General features: G+C 35.3%; 1 protein-coding gene across 2 annotated transcripts in view; it reads left to right on the top strand.

The window, feature by feature from the left end:
- Cad87A (cadherin 87A) overlaps positions 1–24,581 on the top strand; it is a 533,729-nt gene that overhangs the window by 468,172 nt on the left and 40,976 nt on the right. For both annotated transcript variants that reach the window (XM_033340032.2, XM_076618386.1), the window contains one exon: positions 21,214–21,471. In XM_033340032.2, coding sequence (XP_033195923.2) covers positions 21,214–21,471 — 258 coding nt within the window. The remainder of the gene's footprint in view (positions 1–21,213; positions 21,472–24,581) is intronic.

Genomic DNA, 24,581 nt, shown 5'->3' with positions numbered 1-24,581 from the left:
CATCCACACCTTATCTCATCGCACGGAGCGGGACAAGGGTGTCGGATTTTTATCTGCTAAAACCCCACGGGCGGGGCTAGGTATAGTCAGCACGAGTGAGTGACCGAAATCTCCGGGGGTACTTCCCAAACACTCATAGAAAGCACAACAACATAATAGGCAAGGGGGGCGGGAGAAACCCACTTGCCTGTTGTATATACTTCTAAGATGATATTTGGTTTTCCACCTTTGCAAATATGCTCAGGAGTGGTTTCGAACGCGCGACATCTTACTACCGCATACGCCCTTTACGAGCGTAGCTAGCGAACCCGCCGAATATTTACTAGTTATTGACTCATTAATATGTCCATCGAGTTGTCCTTATACCAGAGTCTTCAGTGTTGCTAGAACGGACACGTGTTTTACAGCTGATGACCTAAGATGGTCACTTAAACCTCAAAATATAGAATAATGGAAAATATAGAATATATAGAATAGAAGATATAGAATAAATATTTTTCGTTTGAGGCTTTGTTTTCGAGAAAATCGACTTTAAATTTTCGCTCTATCACGTCTCGTTATAACGCATCTCACTGTAGATCGTTGTCTCGGTGGAAAAATTAAAAAAAAAATTTTTTTTTATGTTTTCGACTTCTTTTTTCGCGTAGAATCACCCCCTTTCCGCTTGTACCATCAGTTACCAACCACCCTGTATAATCCTCAGGACTTTAACGTTAGAACTTGGTAATTGCTAATTCATAGAATCATTGGATACTGTGAAATTTATGCTGTCAGTAACACTGAGTGTGATGGAATTCATTTTTGGAAAATTGACTAATTCATGATGAATTTAATTTATTTCGTCAATGATTTTCTGTTATAAAACTAATGGTATTCCTGCTTTTCTTTTCTTCTTTTCTCACTTTTTACGTTCCAATCGCATTTGCCGCTGGGCACAAGCAAACAAGATTCTGCTGGGTATAAACAACGTTACACCATCTGCTATTTCGTAATTTGATGTAATAAAAAAAAATTGTTTTTTTCTGCATTTTTATGGAAAGACGGCAACTACATTATTACACATTATCATATTAGCATGCTATTATATTTATTACAGCATTTTGATACGATAGAAATAAAATGTAGAATCTGATAAAAAAAATGCATATTTTTTTACTTGCATTTCATTTGTCACTATTTATATTAACATATTTTGATATTTTTAAGTTTGCGGTAGTCTTTCATTGTATTCTCAACATACTTGTCCCAGAAAAGAAGTATATAAAAAGGTTATATCCTCCTTGTTCTTCAAGAGGGAGTGCAACCCTAGAAGCCTAAAGAAGTAGAGTAAATCTAAGAACTTTTTCGCCCACGAGTATTTGGCAAAGAATAAAAATTTTTATAGGGAACTTAAAGCAACGTCTTGACTATGTGTTTATATCTTTTTTATTACATAAAATTACGAAATGGCGGAGTGGTGCAACGTGGTCTGACTTCATATCCAGCGGAACCTTGTTTTCTTGAGCTCAGCTGCAAATATGTCTGGAATGTAAAAGGCAAGACATTTTTGTGCCAATTAAAAAAAATAGATTAGCTACAATGCACCGTATAGTTTTTCCATAATTTTGAATAATAAAAAAACAGTGGCTTGTTAAAGACAAAATGTTATTCTTCGCTGAGAAAACTTAACTTTGAAAATTTATAAAAATTCAACGGATTGAGATATCAAGAAAATCACGCACTATATTGTAGATAATCTATCTTTATTCAAGTTTGCATAAAAATTTCTCACTTTTTGCGTTCCAATCGCATTTGCCGCTGGGCACAAGCAAACAAGATTCTGCTGGATGTGAACAACGTTGGTCAGACAACATTACACCACTCTGCCATTTCGTAATTTCATGTAATAGGAAAAATATAAACACAGAGTCCACATGTTGCTTCAAGTTTCCTATAAAAATCTTGATCCTTACCTAAATACTTCCAGGTGAAAATAATGTTAGATCTAATGTTAGATATTTTTAGGCCCCCTTAAGATGTAATAAACCACATAGAAGAATTTTATATGTACAATATCAAATTAAATACTATCACGTTATTCCTCTTAATTCATCCTGTTGCTTAATAACCTTCAATATCGCTAATTTATCATTGGGGTGTAATTAGGAAGCTTACAAGCCGCAATTATACGTGTTCGTACGGTGGGCATTGCTCATAATTTATGTAGCATGCATCTAAATCACGTGCACGAACATTAGACAAAAGAGAACAAGGTGGTGTGGATCACAGAATGGGGTAGAATGCGGCGAAGCAAAAGCGCATTTTGCCCAAGTCACGTCGGTTGAACGTTTTTAGATATGAGGCGGAGAGATCGTTTGCATTTCTCTACTGTTATTATCCATACAAATTCCGCGAAAATATCAAAAAACTCATGTGTCTTGGCCTGGTTTCTAAGTATACTGGGTACTTATCGCAAGATCGTAGAATTGTTTTAAAAAATCAGATTATAGCGTTTTTATACACGGAAATGACCGTACACATATTGTTTTGATATCAATATACATATATATCATTAGTTTATTTAAATATTAAATTATTGAACAATAGTGATAATAAAAAAAATTAAGTTTGGTTTGTGTGGGTGTGATAATGAAACGAATGAAGCGTTGAATATTATACATATACATTGGACAGTACGAGGAGCGTGCAAGTTGATAACTGTTTAATATGTTACAATATGTTAATTCTATTAAAGTAAAATATTTCTCTCGCTCTCTTTCTTCGTATTCTTAAATTAATGACGGATCTTGCATGATTGAATTTGAAATTTCATTTCAAATTTCTAATTTTCTGTATTATCTTTATAATTACATACTACTTTACGTAATTTCTTTTTACTTTAATGTAGGATCAATTTTTCTCCCTTTGATAATCAATATTGCATTAAAATTGAAGTATTTTTGATCGTTGAATAAGAACAAAAGATAATCAAAAGAATGGATTTTTATATATTGCCGCGTAATCTTCGTTACGTGTCTCGCTCATATTATTATTAGAATATTCGCGAAGAATAAACGGATACTGGTGCTGACCTGGTTAATATGGAGCAAGATATTACGATTTTGACCCAATTAGGATGCAAATGAAAAGCCAGCTGTTTATCGGTATGAAGTGTAAGTACAACGATCTGAAATAAAACAGAACAAGCCAGCAGGGCTGAATGCTTCATCGATGACCCACATTTGCATGATATCTGCAAAGACGATCCTTCTCTCCTAATGGACTGGGAACGTGTCGGGTTGATGACATTCTCGATAAAACCATCTCGATACGTTGATTATTTTCTCGAGGAAATTGACAATACATGGCAAGAAGATGATGGTTTAAGTATTTCGAACGAATTTGATTTTTCTCGGTATATCAGCATCCTGTGTTCAGAATTCAAACCTGGAAAGCAGAAAGTGATGTACTGCGAAACACTTTCAATCGCTTCGAATACGTAGACTGACTCTCGAAAACGTTTTATACGTAACGCGATTTATAAAACACTTCATAAACGCAAAATCCACTGTTTTACTACTCCGCAAATCTAACTAACGCAAATCCACTGTCAAAGATAAAATCGTAGAAATTAGGATGCTAAAAAGGTTGTGAACCACTTTTAATATTCTAATTTACTTTGACATAGAATACATGATTGCGCATGTAAAATTTATATACAGCTCGTAAGCTGTATACACGTGTACAGGAATTTACGAACAATGGGTAATTCTTGTTAATTTAAAAAATTACCTAACGAAATATTGAAATAAGACAGTTGTGATGATGGAAACCATCGATATGAAGCATTAAAGGTAACAGAATTGCGTGAAAATTCCTACAAGCGAGCAAATCGTTTAATGAAAGTATGTAATTAACATGAATACATACGTAAAAACGATTAATTTGCAAAACTACGTTTCTGTATACTATTATCTGTGCGTAATCATTTATTATTATTTAACATTGCCAAATGTCCACCTTTACAGAAAGCAGTCAATCTGATGACTAAATGCTTACAATGTAAATGGTCATTTCCTATTCATAGAATTATAGATTCTCCGTATGCACGTGAATGACAGTCCTATTGATGAGATGAATGGCTTTTAGTGGGAAAAACTGGCTGCAAATGTAGCTGCCATACGGTCGAACTATAATTCCATTTGCTGCAGTGGCGATGCATTGACGAGAAATTCGACTATGAATCATTTATGGCGTCCTCATTATAGCTGCCGTTAATTGGATGATTCGGGATGACGATTGCCGATATGATGCTGCTAATGAAAGCCGCAATACGCCGTTTCTTTGTCGACGCGACGCGACGTGGTACAGCGCCGCTGCAATCGGCCGCAACGTCAATGTTATCGGAACCTCGTTACATTTCTCATTTATTTATTTATCGTCTCTCGCTACGTGCACCAGGCTGAAAACGCGACGAAATTTTCAGTGGTACGCCAACTACAGTGGAAACTCCGTTGTGTGAACTAATTGAAGGACAAAAATGTTTGGATAAGAGAATTTTTACATAATAAAGTAAAAAATACTTAGCACCGAATTTTATATAAAATACTTCAGACGAAATGAAATAAATTGGTTTTACTGTTAGTGGGACTACCTTAAAATAAACTTACAAACAAATAAATATTGTTTTTTCTGTATTTAGAGGTAGGATCACAATAGCCATTAGCTTATTCTTAATCTATCACACCGTTCTGAGCTGAATAACCTTTATTGCACTTTCTTACATGGACTAGGGATAAAAACAAAAGAATATCTTAAACCTATCGATTAAATCTACTGATTATATCTAGAACTATCTTCTAGTTACTATTTATTGTAACTAGCGCATCTGCATATGGATGGTAAGCGCGAACTCACGTTATCATTTTTAACAGTAAATGAATAAAATGAAATTAAACAAATATTGGTTTGCTTGTGCAAAATCAAAAAGAATGTATTTTGCTTAATTTTTATTCCTTGAGAAATTTAAAAAAGATCAGACTTATGGATCACTCATTGTTTTGGCAACTGGATCAAATAATTGTTTGAGTACTGTTAGCTCTGCTGCGTTACTTTTCCGTTGCACTGTTAATGCCTATCGTCTATGTCAATCTCATAGCAGATCATTCTGGGTGGATTTCGTCCTACAGAAAGAAAAGAACACAATGTGCATATTTACATAGAGCGTTCTAATAAGAAATATGCTGTTTGCGTAGTAGAACATCCACATGAGAGAACGTTTGAGTAACGAGTGTTACGATGAAACGCTTCTACTGTACCCAATAGACGAAATTTCTTATTTGTGAAAGAATTCGTTAAATGCGTCGTCTCCTACCGGGTCAGGCAAAGGTCTCCTTTTGCATCACGTTCGAAAGTCGTTCTGCTCAAAATGCATATTTTGAAAATTACCGTGAAATTACATTTTCGATTGGATTTCTTAAAAACGGATCGTTTCATGAAAAAGTAGCCAGAAATTACAGATTGTAAAATTTTGGAATTTCTATTAACTAATTTTCCGGCCCGGATCGAACGAATCAATTAAAACGGTTTTTCGATAATGAGTGAAATTAATGCCTGTTGCAGAAGACCCATGGTAATTAGCATTATGTTACATGTACATCACTAAACTTTAGTAAATTAATACATCAGTTTAAATTTATTTTGATAATTTAATTTAATTGTGAATTAAAGAACGCATTCTAAAATTCATCGACAAATTCATCGAAAGAAAATTATATTAATTTTTACTTCATGTTACAATCATCGATCGTTCCATTAACTTCAACACCACGACGTGTAATATATACTTTTGTTTTCGCTCTTTCACATTTCTATTTTTTGATTATTATCATTATTATTATTGTTATTATTATTATGCAAGCTACACGATTCACGTAAGATTTCGTCGTATTTTCAAGAGATTAATATTACAATTTTACTGTTATCTACATTTTACACGAAGATCATAGTAGTTATAATTTATTAGAAATAATTATTGCTAAATCAATTCGTAAAAATGAAAATTTTTGACAGCGTTGAGCATAGCGTCTTCGATATACGACGCGTTTCTTCGTCAGTGAAATAATTTAGGACACTTCGTGTTCCTTGCCCTTTCACTCTGTTCCTCAACTTTGCTATTCGATATGCAACAACTGCCGAGTTAGTTTGTCTCTGACGTTGCATAAAACATACGACCATGTTCGTGCACCTGTAAAGAAGTATACAACTATGTATTAGTAGCATCGTTGCTTATTTGGTTTGCTGAATAATGGACATGCTGTACTAACTTGAAATTTCCAATGTTCTTTTCAACGTACCCCAACAGCTGTACGAATCAACTCCCTTTATTTTTTATTTTTCTTTCTTTTTTCTTTCTTAGCAAATGTGTACAAAACGATTAGTCAACAAATTCCGTTTTTTCGACAATATTAATATCATTCATCGTAATTTCGACAATATAAAAACATTTATTTAAAGAGAGTTTTTCCATTTATTTATGCTCCATCCAAATCCATTTAATATATTGTATGTATATATATCTTACATATATTTATGTATATTTTATTCATATATTTACCATAAACGTTTGTGAACAAAAATGAAGAAATTTAATAGAAATTATTAAATAATTATACGCGTGCAATATAAATGATAAAATCACGTAACATAGAAACCACATTTGAAAATAACATTTGTCCTGCGCAAATTAGTTGCACTATTGCTTTTACAACAAGTAGAAACAATGGTTCGTAATCTTAAAATTTCGAGCTCTGGAAGATCTTTAGATTATTCACAGTTTTAAACGTATCGTATGATTCTATAAGAATCCGTACATTCTTAAGTAACTGAAAATAGCTTGACCGAGCCTGTATCTATTTAGATTCGTATTAAACGGAAAAGATTTCAGCAGCTCGTTGCAATCTTATGCGCCAAGAGGCAACAAGAATTATACAGATCTCATTTTTCCATCAAAGTGGCTGCTCGTCGGATTTTCCAGAGATTTCTTCATTCGCTCATTCTCGTTCCTTGCGTCTTTCTTACTATTTGTATCAATATCATGCAATTTCATACTTTCATGATCGTAGACAAAAATGTAGAATTTTTATCCACATTTGTTCCACCCACTAGATATTATAACCATCGCTTTATTTCTGATATTTCACGTATTCTTACATACTACGTGCATTCTCTACATTTTCACACTTTTATAACTCTCATAAATGCATAAGTATCCGCGATCTATCTGTTAGTCTTATCTATCGTCGAAGAGGAATCTCGTTCAGATTATTTCGAAAAAGAGAAAATCGATTAATGAAATTAGTTATTTAACGAGACCTTTCCAGTCGATGTTAGTATACTCACAAGTCTTCACTTGCGATAGAATTCTCGCCAGCGATTCTCGACGCAGACGAGGGAGTTTTGTTAACCTCGCATTTCCGGGCTGCTTCTCAGTTATACGCTAAGACACGTAGATGAGCGAGAGGATTCGCGGCAATGGTGATTAATCGTCGCTTTTGCTTGTCACAATATCCGCAGCATTGTGACATTTAGACGTACACCTACGTAGTATTCATAAAGAAAATGAATAAAATTGATAAGATCAACTTCTCGTGTGTATCGAACTCCAAAGCAAAGTTTGCGGAACATCTTTACAAAAGTAGGTCAGTTTTTCTAACCAACTTGTGTGGTGTTTCAAATTATGTACTTGAAATTCTTGAAATTCACAGACAGGCAACTTGTTTGAATCTTTTGCCAGATGAGTAAATAACACGATTTACAAGATAGATAATAATGTAAGAAATTGTTGTTGGTTTTTAAAAATGGCACTGTAATAATTAAAATAACAATAATTTTATTCGCAGATATCTACGATAAACGATGTATTGTTATTCGTGAAATTGAAAACTTTTGTTGGAACGTAGATCGTAAGCTTAAAATTTATATATAAATACATTGTTTATTAAACGTTCCGTCTATGCCGCGTGTCGAAATTGTTTACCATTCATAAGTTAATAGAATCTTGTATTTATTTAAGAGATTAGAAGAGAATTGAAAACGATGAATTTAGAAGATATCGTAAACGCTTCATGGAAGATTATATTACGTAATTAGAGAAATGATCATCTGCGTTCACTTTCCTTCGTTTTCTTTCTTACTTTCTTCTTGCCGCTGTAATTTTATAAATCAAAAAGCTGGCCAGAGTAGAAATATAAAACATAATGCTGATGCAATATACCATGACAACTTTTCTTATACCCAGAGGAACTTACTTCTTTCGCAGCTTGATGAACAATTTTCCTTAATCACTCTTTATTGCTTTCCGCAACAATCAATGTCGCAAGTTTTTGCAAAGCAATTTAAAGATAGCGGAGAATTTCATTCTGTGGTTAAGACTACAATCCCCAGTTATAGAGAAAAGAAACATTACGAGCTTTATTTACTAGCGCAAGTAATTCAAAGTATAAATTGCTGAAACTTGCCTCCCTTAACAAGAAACTTTTTGTCAAATAACTAAAATTTCATGCTTACATAATATGGTTACATCTTGTTAAAATCACAATAATCTGTTTTGTTCGTTGTATAATTAAAATTTGTACTCTTGTAAGATAATTTACAAAATAGAACTTAAATAGAAAATTGATTCATTTGTTAAATAATATGAATGGTATTGGATACTTATACAGGGTGGTTGGTAACTGGTGGTACAAGCGAAAAGGGGGTGATTCTATGCGAAAAAAGACGTCGAAAATATAGAATAAAAATTTTTCGTTTGAGGTTTTGTTTGCGAGAAAATCGATTTTGAATTTTCGCTCGGTACGCGTGCACTTTAACATGTCTCGTTATAACGGATCTCACTGTAGATCGTTGTCTCGATGGAAAAATTAAAAAAAAAAGAAAAAAGACTTTTTTTACGTGAAGGGAACGTTCATAGGCACCCGCGCTCTCCGGGGAGAGGACGCGGGGTAATACCGGAAAAAAAACCTTTTTTTTACGTGGGGAAATCTTCATCCACACCTTATCTCATCGCACGGAGCGGGACAAGGGTGTCGGATTTTTATCTGCTAAAACCCCACGGGCGGGGCTAGGTATAGTCAGCACGAGTGAGTGACCGAAATCTCCGGGGGTACTTCCCAAACACTCATAGAAAGCACAACAACATAATAGGCAAGGGGGGCGGGAAACCCACTTGCCCGTTGTATATACTTCTAAGATGATATTTGGTTTTCCACCTTTGCAAATATGCCCAGGAGTGGTTTCGAACGCGCGACATCTTACTACCAAATACGCCCTTTACGAGCGTAGCTAGCGAACCCGCCGAGTGTTTACTAGTTATTGACTCATTAATCTGTCCATCGAGTTGTCCTTATACCAGAGTCTTCAGTGTTACTACAACAGACACGTGTTTTACAGCTGATGACCCAAGATGGTCACTTAAACCTCAAAATATAGAATAGTGGAAAATATAGAATATATAGAATAGAAGATATAGAATAAATATTTTTCGTTTGAGACTTTGTTTTCGAGAAAATCGACTTTAAATTTTCGCTCTATCACGTCTCGTTATAACGCATCTCACTGTAGATCGTTGTCTCGGTGGAAAAATTAAAAAAAAGAAAAAAAAAGAAAGAAAATTAAAAAAAAAATTTTATTCTATATTTTCGACTTCTTTTTTCGCGTAGAATCACCCCCTTTCCGCTTGTACCACTAGTTACCAACCACCCCGTATATTTATATGAGTGCCAAATGTCAATGGGACAAAGTTCAGGTGCAGACTATAATTAAATGATGACTCGAGCTCTACAGATGTAAAACTGTCGATACAGAACATCCTGTCATAAATGATAGAAACAATCGCACAGTGGATCGATACCGGATCAGCAAGTGAGCAAGTGGATGAACTTAACATAGAAGTGCGGCTGCCCAAAAATAATCCACACGATGCTATATCCAGTGATATAATTGCTGCTATCTAAAATTAGCCCATCGATGAGGTTATAGAAAATGAACAAATTAGTCATAAAGAAGGTGCTTCAATCTTTTGAATAAGGAAGACACACTCAGTCTAACAGAAAGTTTAATGATGCTGAGAGGATGGCATGATAAAACACTTTTAAAAGCAGTGTTGAGCAAATAATTTAATTAAATAATTGTATTACAAATGAGAAATATGGTTATAGTACAAAAGCAATTACATCTCTTGGAAATAAAAGGCTCATCTTGGTATACCAGGTACGTAAATATGAAACCGGAATTTTTGTATAGAAAATACACGTTTATTGTATGAAAATGATTAAAAATATTTTATTCGAAGTATTGCCCATCGCTAGCTATACATTTTTCCCACCTGTCTGGCAATTGGTGGATGCCACGCCAAAAAAACTGTCGCTCTTTTGAGGTAAACCAGTCATCGAGCCATTTTCGTACATTTTCGTAAGAAGCGAAGTGCTGGTCAGAAAGTGCGTGTCCCATCGATGCAAATAAATAGTAATTGGACGGAGCCAAGTCTGGTGAGTAAGCCGCGTGCGAAAGTATTTCCCAACTGAACGCTTCGATCCTTTCCTTGACCGGTTTTGCTGTATGCGATGGTGCATTATCATCAAGCAAAATTACTTTGTGTTGCCTTTTTTGATATTCTGGTCGTTTTTCACGCAAAGCTTGATTCAAATCGATCATTTGTTGTCGGTAGCGCTCAGTATTAACGGTTTCGCCAGGTTTTAACAGCTCATAATAGATCACACCCTTCTGATCCCACCAAACACAGAGCATTGTCTTCCGTCCATAGCGATTTGGTCTTGTAGTCGATGTCGGTGGTTCGCCTGGAACTACCCATGATCTGTTACGCTCGGGATTCTCAAAATATATCGACTTTTCATCGCCAGTCACAATTCGGTGGAGAAATGGCTTTCTTTTGTATCTGGCGAGCAGCATTTCGCAAGTGGTTTTTTGGTTTTCCTGCTGTCTTTCATTCAGTTCGTGTGGAACCCACTTTCCCACCTTCTGGATCTTTCCCATGGCTTTCAAACGTATGGAGACGGCTTCTCGTGTCACGTTTAATTGATCAGCGAGTTGTTGTTGCGTTTGAGCGTCATCCTCATCTAACGATGCTTGCAATTTGCTGTCTTGAAACTTTTTCGGTGGTTTTCCACGTTCTTCGTTCCTCGCGTCAAAATTGCCACTTCTGAATTTTTTAAACCACTCAAAGTACTGTGATTTACCAAGAGCATGCTCACCGTAAGCTTCGACAAGCATTCGATGCGATTCTGCAGCAGTTTTCTTCAAATGGTAACAGAAAATCAATGCTATTCGCAAATCGTAGTTTCCAGGCACAAAATTTGACATGTTCAACGCTATTACAAACCATGCTGTTGTATGAAACTTCTTTGTTCCGAGTCGAAAATGTTTGTGAGATGTCAACAAAGACTTTTGGCATCAATGACGCAGTTTAGTGATAATTATCAGCTAGGGTCATCTATAGGCAAATTTCGGTTTCATACTTACAGACCTGATAGAAAACTCGTTTTCATTTATTTGCCCTCGAGCCTCGATTATTCGTTGAACCTGGATTTATCAGAACTCCTCGACCTGTCTCGATTAAGTAGGTTAATCGAAGTCCTATCTTAAAACCAAAACAGAGATTCGTTTCATTCGATAAACGTTATGTCTACGATTTTCCTAAATGCGATAAAATAATCAAATATGGCAAATATTGTTCATACTTTCACGCATCACGTGTGTTTTACGTATTCGTGTATTTCCAAATATTCCATTAACCTTCCATATTGTAATTAAGATCTCGTATTCGTGTTATTAGCTTCGCAACTCCCTTTGAACTCGATAAGCAACGTCAAAGTGTCACGTGGCAAGCTAATAAAGTGCTGGTGTCGAGCAATTCGGGGAAACGTCGCGACACAACCAGCACCTCGTTGCGATTGCATCGATAAAGGGGAAGGTCACAGTGTCGACTGATCGCGGAGGCTGTTTGCCGTTCGTGCACGGACCTCCGCTGTCGCGAGCGTGTCGTCGAAATAAAAGCGCAAAACCGAGCGAAACAGGGTCTTGTCGAGCTTTTGTGCGGCGGATCGCGATTCTCTGCACGTAGCCGCGATACACGACGAACAGAGCAGTGGGTAGCACGACGCGGGGATAAACCGAGGCGGCGGGGTTGTCGGCGCATTGTGTCCCTCGAAAGTGGTTACGTTGTCCCGTCCCTCTGTCTGCAACCGACAGGAAACTCAAGAATAAGAGGAGGATTATCTGGAACCGTTGCGGAACCGCGAGACGAGGAAAGAAATGAAAAGGGAGATGAGAAAGAAAGAAAGAAAGAAAAGAATTGAAGGAAAGAACGGGAAGAGAACCGCGGACTAAAAAGACAGATTCGAAGAGAGTAGAGAGGAAAGTCGCGTGATTGTGTCGGTTCAAAAAGGAAGCAGAGGAGTTTCCAAGGTTATTCACAGTCAGAGATACAAGAAGGAGAGACGGGGAAGGGTATGTAACTGCGAAGGGTAAAGCAAGAAGGATGCGGGATCCAAAGGGGCGTGTTTTCGCGGACGGAAAAGGAACTTCCTCTCTGGGCTCTGTCACGTTGAAATTACCGTGCTCGCGGATCGCTCGCGTGTTGAGAGAGAGGCAACGTGTGCAACACGGTGACGCGCGTGATAATGATAAGACCGTGCATCGTATTTGGATCCTTGACCCCCTGCTCCCTCGCTAAATTGCAGTCATTACGTTGAATTGTACGCTTCTGTCTCTTTTTACTTCCTGCCGCACCGCGGACATGCACCGAGCGTCAACTTACCGTTTCAACTTTCTTCGGTTTTGCAACGAGTTTTTCTTTCACGCGAATAAGCAATATCAATGATGAGCGAAAATGTCGCTTCGCAGCAGCCTTTCTTCGAATTTCAGAAAAAAAGGTTTAATCGGTTTAGTTTAATCTGCAATTGAGTTTACGAATAATTGAAACAGTGAGAGTAAAAAAATAGAGTAAGTAAATACGTGTGTGTGTGTGTGTGTAAGTAGATATGTAAATGATTGTTTGGAACAAAAATATTTGATAATAAACAATAATAAAATAACGAAAGTATCTAATATGAATATCTACTACTTTTTCCCGCCAAAAAATACATCGCAAAGAAAGTGACTATATCTATAGATTTTCCATCTTTTTATAGAAACATATTATCCTTCGATAGAAAAAAGGCCCAAACAAAAAATCTATAACATCATCCATTTTATCTTAATGAAGCACATTTAAAAGACATAGAAAACGATGGTATTTACTAAGTGGAAAAACATCCAGTTTGATTTTGTTTAATCACGTTCATAAAGATACAAAATTGTATAAACATCCGCGATAATAGAATTAATAATTTGCAAGTTACGATTAGACAGCGGATATTTCTGCAAATTTATATTTTTATAGAATAGAATTTAAACAAGCAATTGAAATGGAATCTAAGCGGAAAGTTTCATCTAGTATCTGACATTTCATCGTCATTTGGGAATGTGAAAATAGAAGCAATACGTCACACATAACTGAAAATAGATACCAAGATTACGTACTTTAGATGTTGAAACACGACTTGGAATATTAAGAAATAACGTAGTGCGCCACTCGCGAAAAAACAGAGTGTTACAGAAGACTCTGCAACGACGAATTCGTTTATTTTTGCTGTTTGTTAACTAGCCACGTATCTACTTCAAATTCCAAGTTTACAGATTCGAGCACTTAACGGCAAAGATCGATCAAGCGACGAAATCTCGGTCTCTTACCCTGTAAAAACTTACATTTTGTTTATAACGCGTAATATGTAATATTAGACCAGTAAAAGACAAATAAAAAAAGCGAAGCTCAAATTTTTTCCAATTTTGTTAATGGAACTCGATGACACTTTACGTACTTCATACGGTGTCCTATAAAAATGTTAACTACTGTTAAATAAAACAGTAAAGAAGTGCAATCGATTCGATAAACGAAACGTTACAAAAACATTACATGCTTGAATAATACGAAACCGTCATCAATATATTAGAACCGTTATCAATATTGATTGCTCGGAAGATTCATTCCGATTTTTGAGGAATTTAATAAAATAATAAATTTTGCTTAGCACCTCTCCATCGGAAAAACTGTTTTCAAGCATATCACGCTAAGAAACGCTACTAAAAGTACCTTTAAATGTGCTCGTTGATTTTTAATAAAATATTACACTCGTTAAATGCTGCTCGGGAAGTTCGTTCCGATTTTTAACTCTTTGTTCGACATAAAAAATCACATGGGAAAGTTTTCCACCGAAAAACCTGAGAGATTCTTCGAGCATGGAATATTCAAATTGCGTGAAGGATGGGGAAGGTTGTGGAACGAAATGGCACCCATGTAATTCAACAAATGTATATCGAATCGAAATGTAAATCAGAACGAACCTCGGCAACCGTTTGAATCTGTTCAATCGATTGCTAAAATACGCATTTTCAATTTTACAATTTTATTTTCCCATTCAGGTTATATGCTTTGTCAGATGTGTTAAGTGTAACTGGTAGTTGTAAATCTCTGTATTCCTCTTAAAGAAACGCTTTATCTGAATATTCTCGTATTAAAAAATTCATCTTAAGCAATGCTCCTCGTGTGTTCACCTTCGTCATGAAAACGTTCTTTCTTGCCACGTCTCGTTATTTTCTTCGCGTTGCATTGTACACGTACGATCGTGCACAATTAGGTCGACGTTATTCGAGATTCGCTTGCTCGAAAACCAGCAGCATTGTGGCTCGACCATTACGCATGCATGAACGGCTACGGTGCACGTTTTCGAAAGGACAAAGTTACTACGGAAGTTTCGCTATCCTTCAGAGAAGCCTTTTGATTTGATGTGGAACGTGCTTCAGCCTAAAACGTGAGAAACCTGTAGTTACGTCACTGGTTCTATTTTAAAGCATCGATGATTCGCGAGTCGATTTGCCGCCTTGAAACGTGAACCGTTGCTCGCAGATGTAAAATGTAAGTTAGAAACTCCGACAGACTGTTTAACTTGTCGGCAAATTTGCTGCCGATGGGGCTTCTTCTGTGGTTTGATATTCACGCTAAAATTCTTGAGACTCTTTCACACGCTCGGGTGAATGTCCTTTGGCGCGTTATCGCCGTATTCCACGTTTAAATTTCTGTTGTGCTATCGTTGCACAACGATCTCCAAAATTGTTCAGTGACCAATTCGAACTCTGCCTTTGTCCACACGTGTTAAGACAGTCGTGAAAACTGAAGTAGATTTCAGACAGTCGAAGAGTTATTTGCGAAGATATTAAACTAGGTATAATATTCAACACTACAGTAATTTCATCGATTTGGTGCGTACAATGTAGTCTCGGTTATCATTCGAGGTGTTGTGAACTGTACTATAATTTCATGTTTTTTGAAATTTTCAAGTCATCACAAATCATCAATTTTCTTTTACAAAGAGTAGGGAAGTGTATAGAAGTGTACAGAAAGGAAACAGTACAGTCAGGTATTGTGAAAGCAGGTAATCAAACTTTCGGTCGATTAAATAATTAATTAAACCTAAATACATGCACAGTATTACATTATCAAAATTTTCCTTTTACGATTTTCGATTATCCGAGGGAGAACCATCGTATCATCTCGTATAAATAATCGAATTTCTTTACCGTGTATATATATGTATATTTAACAGGTCTTTAAATCCCTATTTGGATCAACTTTGACCTATTTATTATTATATTATTATTGCGTTCACTGTTATTCAATTTCATGCATATTATAAACTTTGATTCAGATGTAGAAGAGAACCGTGCGAGCCAGCGCGAAATTATTAAAATTCATCGTATTAACGAAACACCTGCAAATAACTTTAACAAATCCGCACCATACATTTCAGATCTTAATCCTACACGAGTATCTTCTCTACATAGAATTCGAATAAATAAAATTCTAATGAATAATTCTAGTCGACCACGAACGATAGATATAACTTCGTTAGTTTTAGCAGCTTGGAAACTGTAAGGAAGAAAGAAACTCTTTTTACTTTTTCAAACAGGTATAACGAAACGTCCTCTGAAAACAGATTCAAAGACTGCCATTGTCTCAGACACACATCTTCCATGCAATGTACTCCAACACCTGTGCATTCTTTTCTTCTCTATTCCACCTTTTCTTTCGCTCACTTTGGCCCAGCTATGCAAACATTCCTAGAATACATTCAGACACGTCCATCTCATACCTTGCACTGCCATGCACTCTTCCTTTCATCCCTTTTCGCTAGAACTCGACCACTTGCTCCTTTCACGTGTCTCTAGTATTCGAAACTCGCAATAAGTAGCCATGCGAAATTCCTATTACCAAGATGCAAATTTAGCATCTTGGTCGAATCGTGTTTCAACTTTAACCCTTTCGCTTCAACAGTCCAGTGCGCCGAAGTACTGTCACTGAATGGAAACGCGCGCCAGAAATACGCACAGTGTGCGTGCTTGCTGTATATACGTTTTCCTAAGTCTTAAGTAACAATGATTCTTGTAAGAACCGTATATGAAATATCGTTTCACTGTCAATGGATTTAATAGATTTTTTAGCATGAACAGTATACGATCGTTTGGATGTTTGAAATATATTGCGTGAAACGTTTTGATGTTGTTTGAACAATGAGTAACTTTAAGAAGTGATTAATCCAATTTGTCAATAAAATCAACAGAGAATGTTCTGCCGATAACGAAAAAATATATTATTGGCTACAGATAGCACTTGTATATGCATCATTTGGATGCCGGATATATGGGATGCCGGACTCAGAAGTCGTCGCCTATATGCGGCGCTCGTACCCAGAGGTCATCTTGTGGATGCCGCCTATAAGTGGCGCTCGTACCCACAGGTCATTTTGTGGATGCCTCCTGTAAGCGACGCTCGAAGCGAAAGGGTTAATAATGCTCGTTATAACGTCCGAATGGCGTAGATTTCTTGCTTCTACGAGTTGTAAATCCCAAGTTAGCCAAGTATGGGGTTGGCAACTAAGTGATTGCGGATTTTGTCATTAGGTGGTAATGAGAAAATCCGCAATCACTTAGTTGCCAACCCAATAGTACGCTATTCTTTCGCCACTGTCTGAATCATTTGAATCGATTGTCGTCGATGTACGAGCCACGAATGGTTTCAAAATAGATGCACTTCGAGATAATTTTGTAGCTAATTTTATTTTCGCTTAAAGAGTTTTTAAAAGTGAATGTTCATTCCGCGAGCGTAGCACGTAAGGTATTTCATAAAGTACGATATTGTAAAAATTTGCGCAAGAATTTGATTAATATATAAGTTACGCGGAAATACTGAACTTCACTGTGGCTGGAAACTTTTGGCAGCCAATATACAAGGTGACTCAGAAAATCATGGTGGTCGAGTGGTGATTATTAGAAATAAGTCGAAGAAAAGGAGTAACATTTTTTCGTTTAAAGCTTCCTTTGAATTAATTATTATTAATGGAATGAAGGAGTAATTAATAAAGAAATAGTTGCTAAAATTATTGTTAAAACGTGGAATAATAGATGGATCGTTTTCAAACATGGACAATGTCACGATAATAAAATGACTCGTACAAACTAGGGATCTCATCCTTATTTACGAAATTATTCTAATTAAATGCAGAATAAAGTAGTGTAATAATACAAACATCAGCAGAAACACAAGTTCTTTTTATTATTATTATTTAATTTGTACTTTACAATTTGTCCAGCTGGACATTTGGTAAATTTTTCTAATTTAATTGCTAAATAGGACGTGGATGGCTATCCCAGCAGGATACCATCTTCGAGTTTGTCTATTTTATTTCTTTAGTGAGGTCAGTGGGGTGTTTTCTTTTTAGTCTTCTTCCTATAAGAGTCGAATACAAGTTTCATAATTCGAAACTTCCAGTTAATACGCAGCTATCTGATGAATTTTCAAGCTCATTTCTTTTTTTTTTTCGAAAACGAACCTTTGAATGAAAAAAGATTCTTTTTTTCGACTTATTTTTACAATCATCTTCCTGCCGGTTGTATCACAAATTTCGGGACACCCTGTATATAGACGTTTGCTTTACAAGGTAAAAGATATACAGAAGCGACGTATGTTATATTCAAGAAAACTATTTGAAGACTCTGTGCAGTTTCTGCGCGTTGAACTTTTTGCAAAGCCTGTGATGGCAAAGCTAGGATAGCTCGTTGCTAATTAGCTAATTCTATTAGCAACTCGTGTCAGGTAGCCGGAAATGCACTTAAAATGACGCAATCCGCAGCCATGGGTTACAGTAAATTTTCTAATTTGGGATGTTTTGATGGTCGTTGAACGATAAAGCAAGACAAGAATTCCAAAGGCAACTAGCAAAGAAAAGATACCAAGGCAAAACTAACGAGCTAATTTGTTTGCCAAACTTTCAATAAAACTTTCAATAGACTTACAATATCGCAATATAACAATACGTGTCGTAACAATACACAGACGTGGTAATATCGACTTGTATTACGAAAAAAAGAAAACTCTCATAATAATTCATATGGAACACGTACATACATGTATAAGAGATACATACATATACTCTATATGCAAATTGTTTATTAATACACAGATATCCCGAGTGCTAAAGTGTTACGTATTATTAATTAAACGCTTCAACAAATCATTCCGTGACACCTGCTAAAGGAGAAAAAAATGCTCTCCTTTCATTCAAATGGAAAATTTTTTTCTTTTTTTTATTTGCTAGAATTTTTACAATCAATTGTCATTGAGAATAATAAGTAAATTATTAAATGGAAAATGAAAGATATTTATTTCTCGTTCGACTAATTCTTATTAAACCGAACAAAGAGACTGGGACAGCAAGTTAAAGAAACATCTGATTTTACAGAAAGAATTTGTATTTTTATGTGTCATTATGTATTTTTCTGATAATTTGCAAGTTACTCTACTTTTATTCTTCTCCTCTCTCGAGCTTCTAAATGTCTCGAAGTACAACATCTCCGCGCTTCTTCAACAGAAGAAGCTTCAGTTCTTCGTCTCGGGGTGTAACACCATCATCTTCCCTACTTTTTTCGCTTGATGACAGCCGGAAGTGATCTCCGATCGGTTTCGTTTTCCTTCCCATCCATGGACGAGTCTTGTGATCTAGGAATCGTGAAAAACAGGAACTACGGTGTCGGGATTCGAACTTGGGTGTGGGATGACGTTTGTAGCTGACTACGTGAAGCACAACGTGATTATCGTTCTATCGAACTTAATATCTTGTCCTTCTACCTATGTAGAATAAAAATTTGCTATTATTCATATTTATTATCCAATTTGATAAGGGCTGTCCGAATAACAAAAATCGACTACCTTCCATTTTGAGGAACCGAGAGAGTCTGGTTTTTCGTGGCCTTAGCAGACTTTGTCCCAGGAGAAGCTGCCGTTAAAAGATTTAGCGTCCTAAATCACTTAGTTTAATTAAAAAAGAACGATATTATGATATTGGTTTCTGGGGGACAGTCCACGAGATTTTGTTTAAGCCGCCCAAGTAGCCGCACAGCAGATTAAGTAACAGCGATGCTGTTAACAAGTGTTTCAAAACGAGAGATATCAACATCAAGTAGAATAACGTAGCAAATAAACATCTTAGAGAGAAGGCAAACTTGTTTACTTCGCTTCGTTTTACAATGAAACAAATATACGTAATGCGATCGTAATTATTTATCTCGAAAATTGTACGCAAGAACTGAAGACGTTCGTTCCTTCCATTGTCCTCTTTGTTTTCTCCTCCAGCAGGCAATACAACGAGATTTATGTATGTAGATATCAGAGTGACTGCTTAAGAAAATTGCTGCCGTGCAGCAAAAGCTTAAATGTAAACACAACGTTTAAGCACGTGGTTTTGGTGCTATCAGTCAAAAAAGTCTGCTCGCTAGAATTGAGAAGTTGGCAAACGAGGTGCCACTCTCTGAAAAGCGGCGAACTGTTCCATCGACCTTAACGACGTTTGTTTTTCTCTCAATTAATGTTCATTATCCAAGATTAATCGACTGGAAGATGACCCAAGAGAAAACGCGATTATACATACTTCAACGATCCCTATTTTTTTGCACTTGCATCGTAGCCTGGTACGTTTAAACTTTCGCTTGTAATTCGTTTTTGTCTCAACGAAGTATAAACTTGGAAATATCTGCAAACGAGCGGTGCTTGTAATTAAAATAAATAGTCCGAACGGTACAAAATTTGATAAAGCTTGATAATAAAATTTGATAAAATTTTGAAGAAACACGCTTTACGAATAAAGGATACAATCTTATGTGTTGGGAAAAACATAATATGTACACAGGATAAAATTATGTTTTATTTAAAACTACCTGTTACTTTTGACATTTATTTATTTATGTCCGAAATTAACAAACTTACTTGCATACTCTCTGATTGTAACAATAGATCTTTGTTTAATGAGATTTCTTTGTTTTATTTTATTGTCCTTTCTGTCACTCTCAAAATTATTGCTCTCTGATTTCGTGTTTAACGAGATTTATTATTATTCCATCATATTATACTTCTCGGTAGAATTTGATGTATTTTCCTGTATTCTTAACTATTATCGGATAGTTAATTTTTTATGCGTATTCTTTAAGAATAAATTTTAGGTTAACAGAGAAACACGTTATTCCCCTAAATAATCATTTTCGTAAATCTACCATTCTCGGAATTATTGTCCTAGCTTTAAATGCTTCCCACCAAATTGACCAAACGAAAAATATCGATTGGAATACGCTATTTACCATACAATAACAGACACTATATATATATATGTAATAACGTAAATCCTTAGGGTAAATCAGACGATTGATTCTGGAAAATTGAATTTATTTTGGGCATAATTAAATTAAATACAATAACAGTTAATAACAAATCTACTACAAATTTTACCTGGAAAATGGAGAATCGATTTTCCAAGTCCTGAATTACCGTTCTTCTCTCGTGATCTATTTTATTCAGCAAATGACTGGCGGTAAAACAAAAGAAAAGTAAAAAGTGTCGATTGCCGGGCAGTTTGAATTCCATAGAATTTACATATATACATATATTCAAAACATTTATAAAATAACATGAGATCGTTATTTCTAATAAATTTTGCAAATAAACGCGCATATTTTCACGAATTATATTCGAAGCAGCAATTCAGTCAATTTATGCGAATTATCTACCTGTTTCAGGAGTATGATACAATACGATTCCGCGTGACGCTTGAAGACGAAGTGCCAACAGGGCAACAACCGAACATCGTAGGCGTAGATGCATACGTAATTGTGCTGGACGAAAATGACAATCCTCCGCGTTTTCTCAACGTGCCATACGAGGCCGTGGCCGAGGAGGATCTCCCAGTTGGCTCGACAATCCTTCCAGGTATCAGAGTAATGGATCCTGACCTGTTGGGCGACACCATAGATCTAACCTGCGTTCCTCAGCCACAGGTGAGTCATTAATACTCGTTACACCGCTAATATCCCATGGGCACTTATCGCAGCCCGATTCGTTGATCAAATTTTCGTTTGTTTCCACTATATCTTCCTCGGCGAGCTGAAACCTTGCTGTATCCTTATTTTTATTTTTCCTACCCTTATTTTTGGCGAGGAACCTTGCCGGAGGAATCAAATCGTTCCTCAACGTTTCATCAACTACGAAAATAAATATTGTGCCTTAAGTTAAGTTATGCTTTAAACTTTTTTTTTAGCAGATTGTAACTCGTTTTCGTAGTACTTTCGTGATTCTCTGTTTACATAATCCATTATTTTTTCCAAACAATGGTTTTACAGTTTTTACAATATTTTTTCAATAAGTCGTAGATGTGAGTAAATCGGAAGCAAAATATAAATAAACAATATTTATTCTGCTTAAAATTAACATGATTTTTACATACGTGACGTGTTGGCAAATATCACGTTGGGTCGAGATAAACCCGCTACGATCGTTCCAGGGTTAACAGTGTATGTTGTTAGAAAGTTTCTTAAGTTTGAAGAAAATAAACATCGTCTCTTGAACTTCGCTTCTTTGTACGAATCATGGAAATTATAGAAAAAGGTTTTATAAATATATTAGTATGAATCAGCATAATAATTTAAACGACTGTATGTACATATACAATATTTCCGTATATTTCTTTGGATATGTGTATGCATATAGCCAATTTCCATAGCCAAACAAACCTCTAAGTTCTAAATATTTTTAATATCGTTGATTGCGTTTCAAATGATGATTTCGTGAAAAATTATGAATCATAAAATTGCCTTCGAGTATTACTATTTAGAAAATTTTCAAAACCATTACTGATGTATTGTAAATACTCAAATATACTCTATGAAATACCAGGCTCTGCTTTCTGTGAAAAATACGATTAAATAGGATGAAGTAAAACGATTTTAATCTTTAAAATTAAGGGTTAAACAGTGATTAACTAATTGATCAGCATTTGATAGTTAATAAAATTAATGATATTTCCGGTGGTCATTTTGAAAGCAATTAGGATTCAATTTCTTTTTAATTAGTGCGCATCTGGGATGCGTGGCCTTTCATTAAGTTAATGAGCAGTGTAGTGGAAGTTACAGTTTCAAGAGATAGATAGGTAATTAACATTCGATATATCTTCCTTGTTGGCGATTCGATAAACATATTTATTATTAAATAAATGTCAATCCTTCCGTAAACGATAAAAGATTTTGTCAGTTCAATATATTTAAAAACATATCAACTTCTTAAACTATTATTAGTAAATTAAAACTGATCTCTTTAATTTTGAAAAAGTTAAATACGAAGAAATACGTAACAGAAGCGTACAACTTCGATAATTTACTATTATTTTTTCCAATTTTACTTTTGTTCGTTAAAATGTTATTTTTAACCTGAAAAAGGCAGTACTAATTTTTTTCTAGCTGTCACGTGTCCGCAATATATTTTTATTTTTTGTATTCAATAGTCGCGCAGAATTGGCTGTCTCCACTGCTTGAATCATCGACAAACTGAAAACTAAATTTGCATACATGGTTATTTCATTTTCCTCAACGAACCGTGTAAACCCATTGCAAACCATCTAAAACCAGAGAATTTGCCAGCTTGACTTTGCGAACGAACTTTGTATTTGACGAAACTTTTAAACATATTATCTGATATAAACTTAAATCTTCTGCGATAAATTATGATATCTGAAACATTTTTAAATTCACATTTACGGTTATGTGTTACTTATCCAAAGAAGATTTCTCGTTTGTGAGAACTTTCGAAAATTGAAATTGGTTTAAGAGAAATTTTAAACGATCAGAATATTCGTCGTATCATTTAAATGTGTGATACCTCTCTAATACTAATCTTCAAAATTCGGAGAAATAGTTTTTTCAATTTTTGCAAATCCATTTGTTTGTTCGAGTTAATTTAGAGCTCTCCGGTGATGGAAGGAACATGAGTTCTTCCAAATTTTTAATTCAAATTATTTAGTAATAACAATTAAGAGAGGATTCTCCTGTAACAACGAAAGAAGCAGGTGTTTTTTATGAATTTTTTCTAAACTAATTATTACTTACACGGGACCAGATCTTTTTGGGATATGAATGTAGTCTTGAAATACAAATGTATTTCTTTTATTACAGTTCCACTTATTGTTTATCGTATATTACACAAGTCTTGTGATTATTTTTGACAATGTAGCTATTGTTGCTGTGTAGTGTAGCTCTGTCACAGTTGTCCAAAACGCGAAAGCTGAGAAATTTTCTTAAAATGAAATAGTTTACGTTGGGATTGTATCCATTTTCGAGAGAAGAACATGCAAAATTGGAAAGTTCTAACGTTGAAGAGAAACATTTACTTTTTTCGATAAATAAATTGAGCTTACGTCGTTTAATAAAATAAATGATCAATAAAATAAATGGTGAAATAAAAATTGAAATATCGATCCTTGGAGAAATTTATAATAAATTTATAATAAATATAACAAATTTCAATAACAAGCTTCGTCCGAAATTGATTTATCAATTAGTTTTTCAATCATCGGGCGCGCCAGTTTAAAAAGTTATTAAACGTGACACTTTAAAATGTTAATAAACGGCGAGCGGAATTGAAATAACAAAAATAACATTCCTACTTAAATTCCTACAATAATTACCATAGTTACGTAGTAAAAAGATCTTGTCCCATGTAACTAGTAGTTGGCCTGAAAAAAATGTCTAAAAAAGATTAAGCAAAATCATACACTGATTATATCGCGTTATAAAACAATGAAGAAAATTTCACTATATCCAGCACGTTTACCATACTAGCACATACTGCAGTATAAAGATCAAGTATCTATGTATTAGCTTACACATTGGCCCTAATACTCACCATAATTTTCCCGTTTTAACGTGAACGAATATTTCAAACGTCGTTACGTCATTATGCAGCTGGCGATACGAGCCACGCCAACATTGCGTTGCTTAAAAGCAGCAATAAAGGCTAATAACTTTGCAATAAAGGCTAAAACAACTGAAACAGTTTAATAGAACTTCTTTACAGGGAAGTAAAAAATATTTCTGCACGAAGTAAAAAGGAATATCAG

The sequence above is a fragment of the Bombus vancouverensis genome, chromosome 5, assembly GCF_051014615.1.
Source record: "Bombus vancouverensis nearcticus chromosome 5, iyBomVanc1_principal, whole genome shotgun sequence".
Taxonomy (NCBI): Eukaryota; Metazoa; Arthropoda; class Insecta; order Hymenoptera; family Apidae; genus Bombus; species Bombus vancouverensis.
This window is presented reverse-complemented; position numbering and strand designations above follow the sequence as displayed.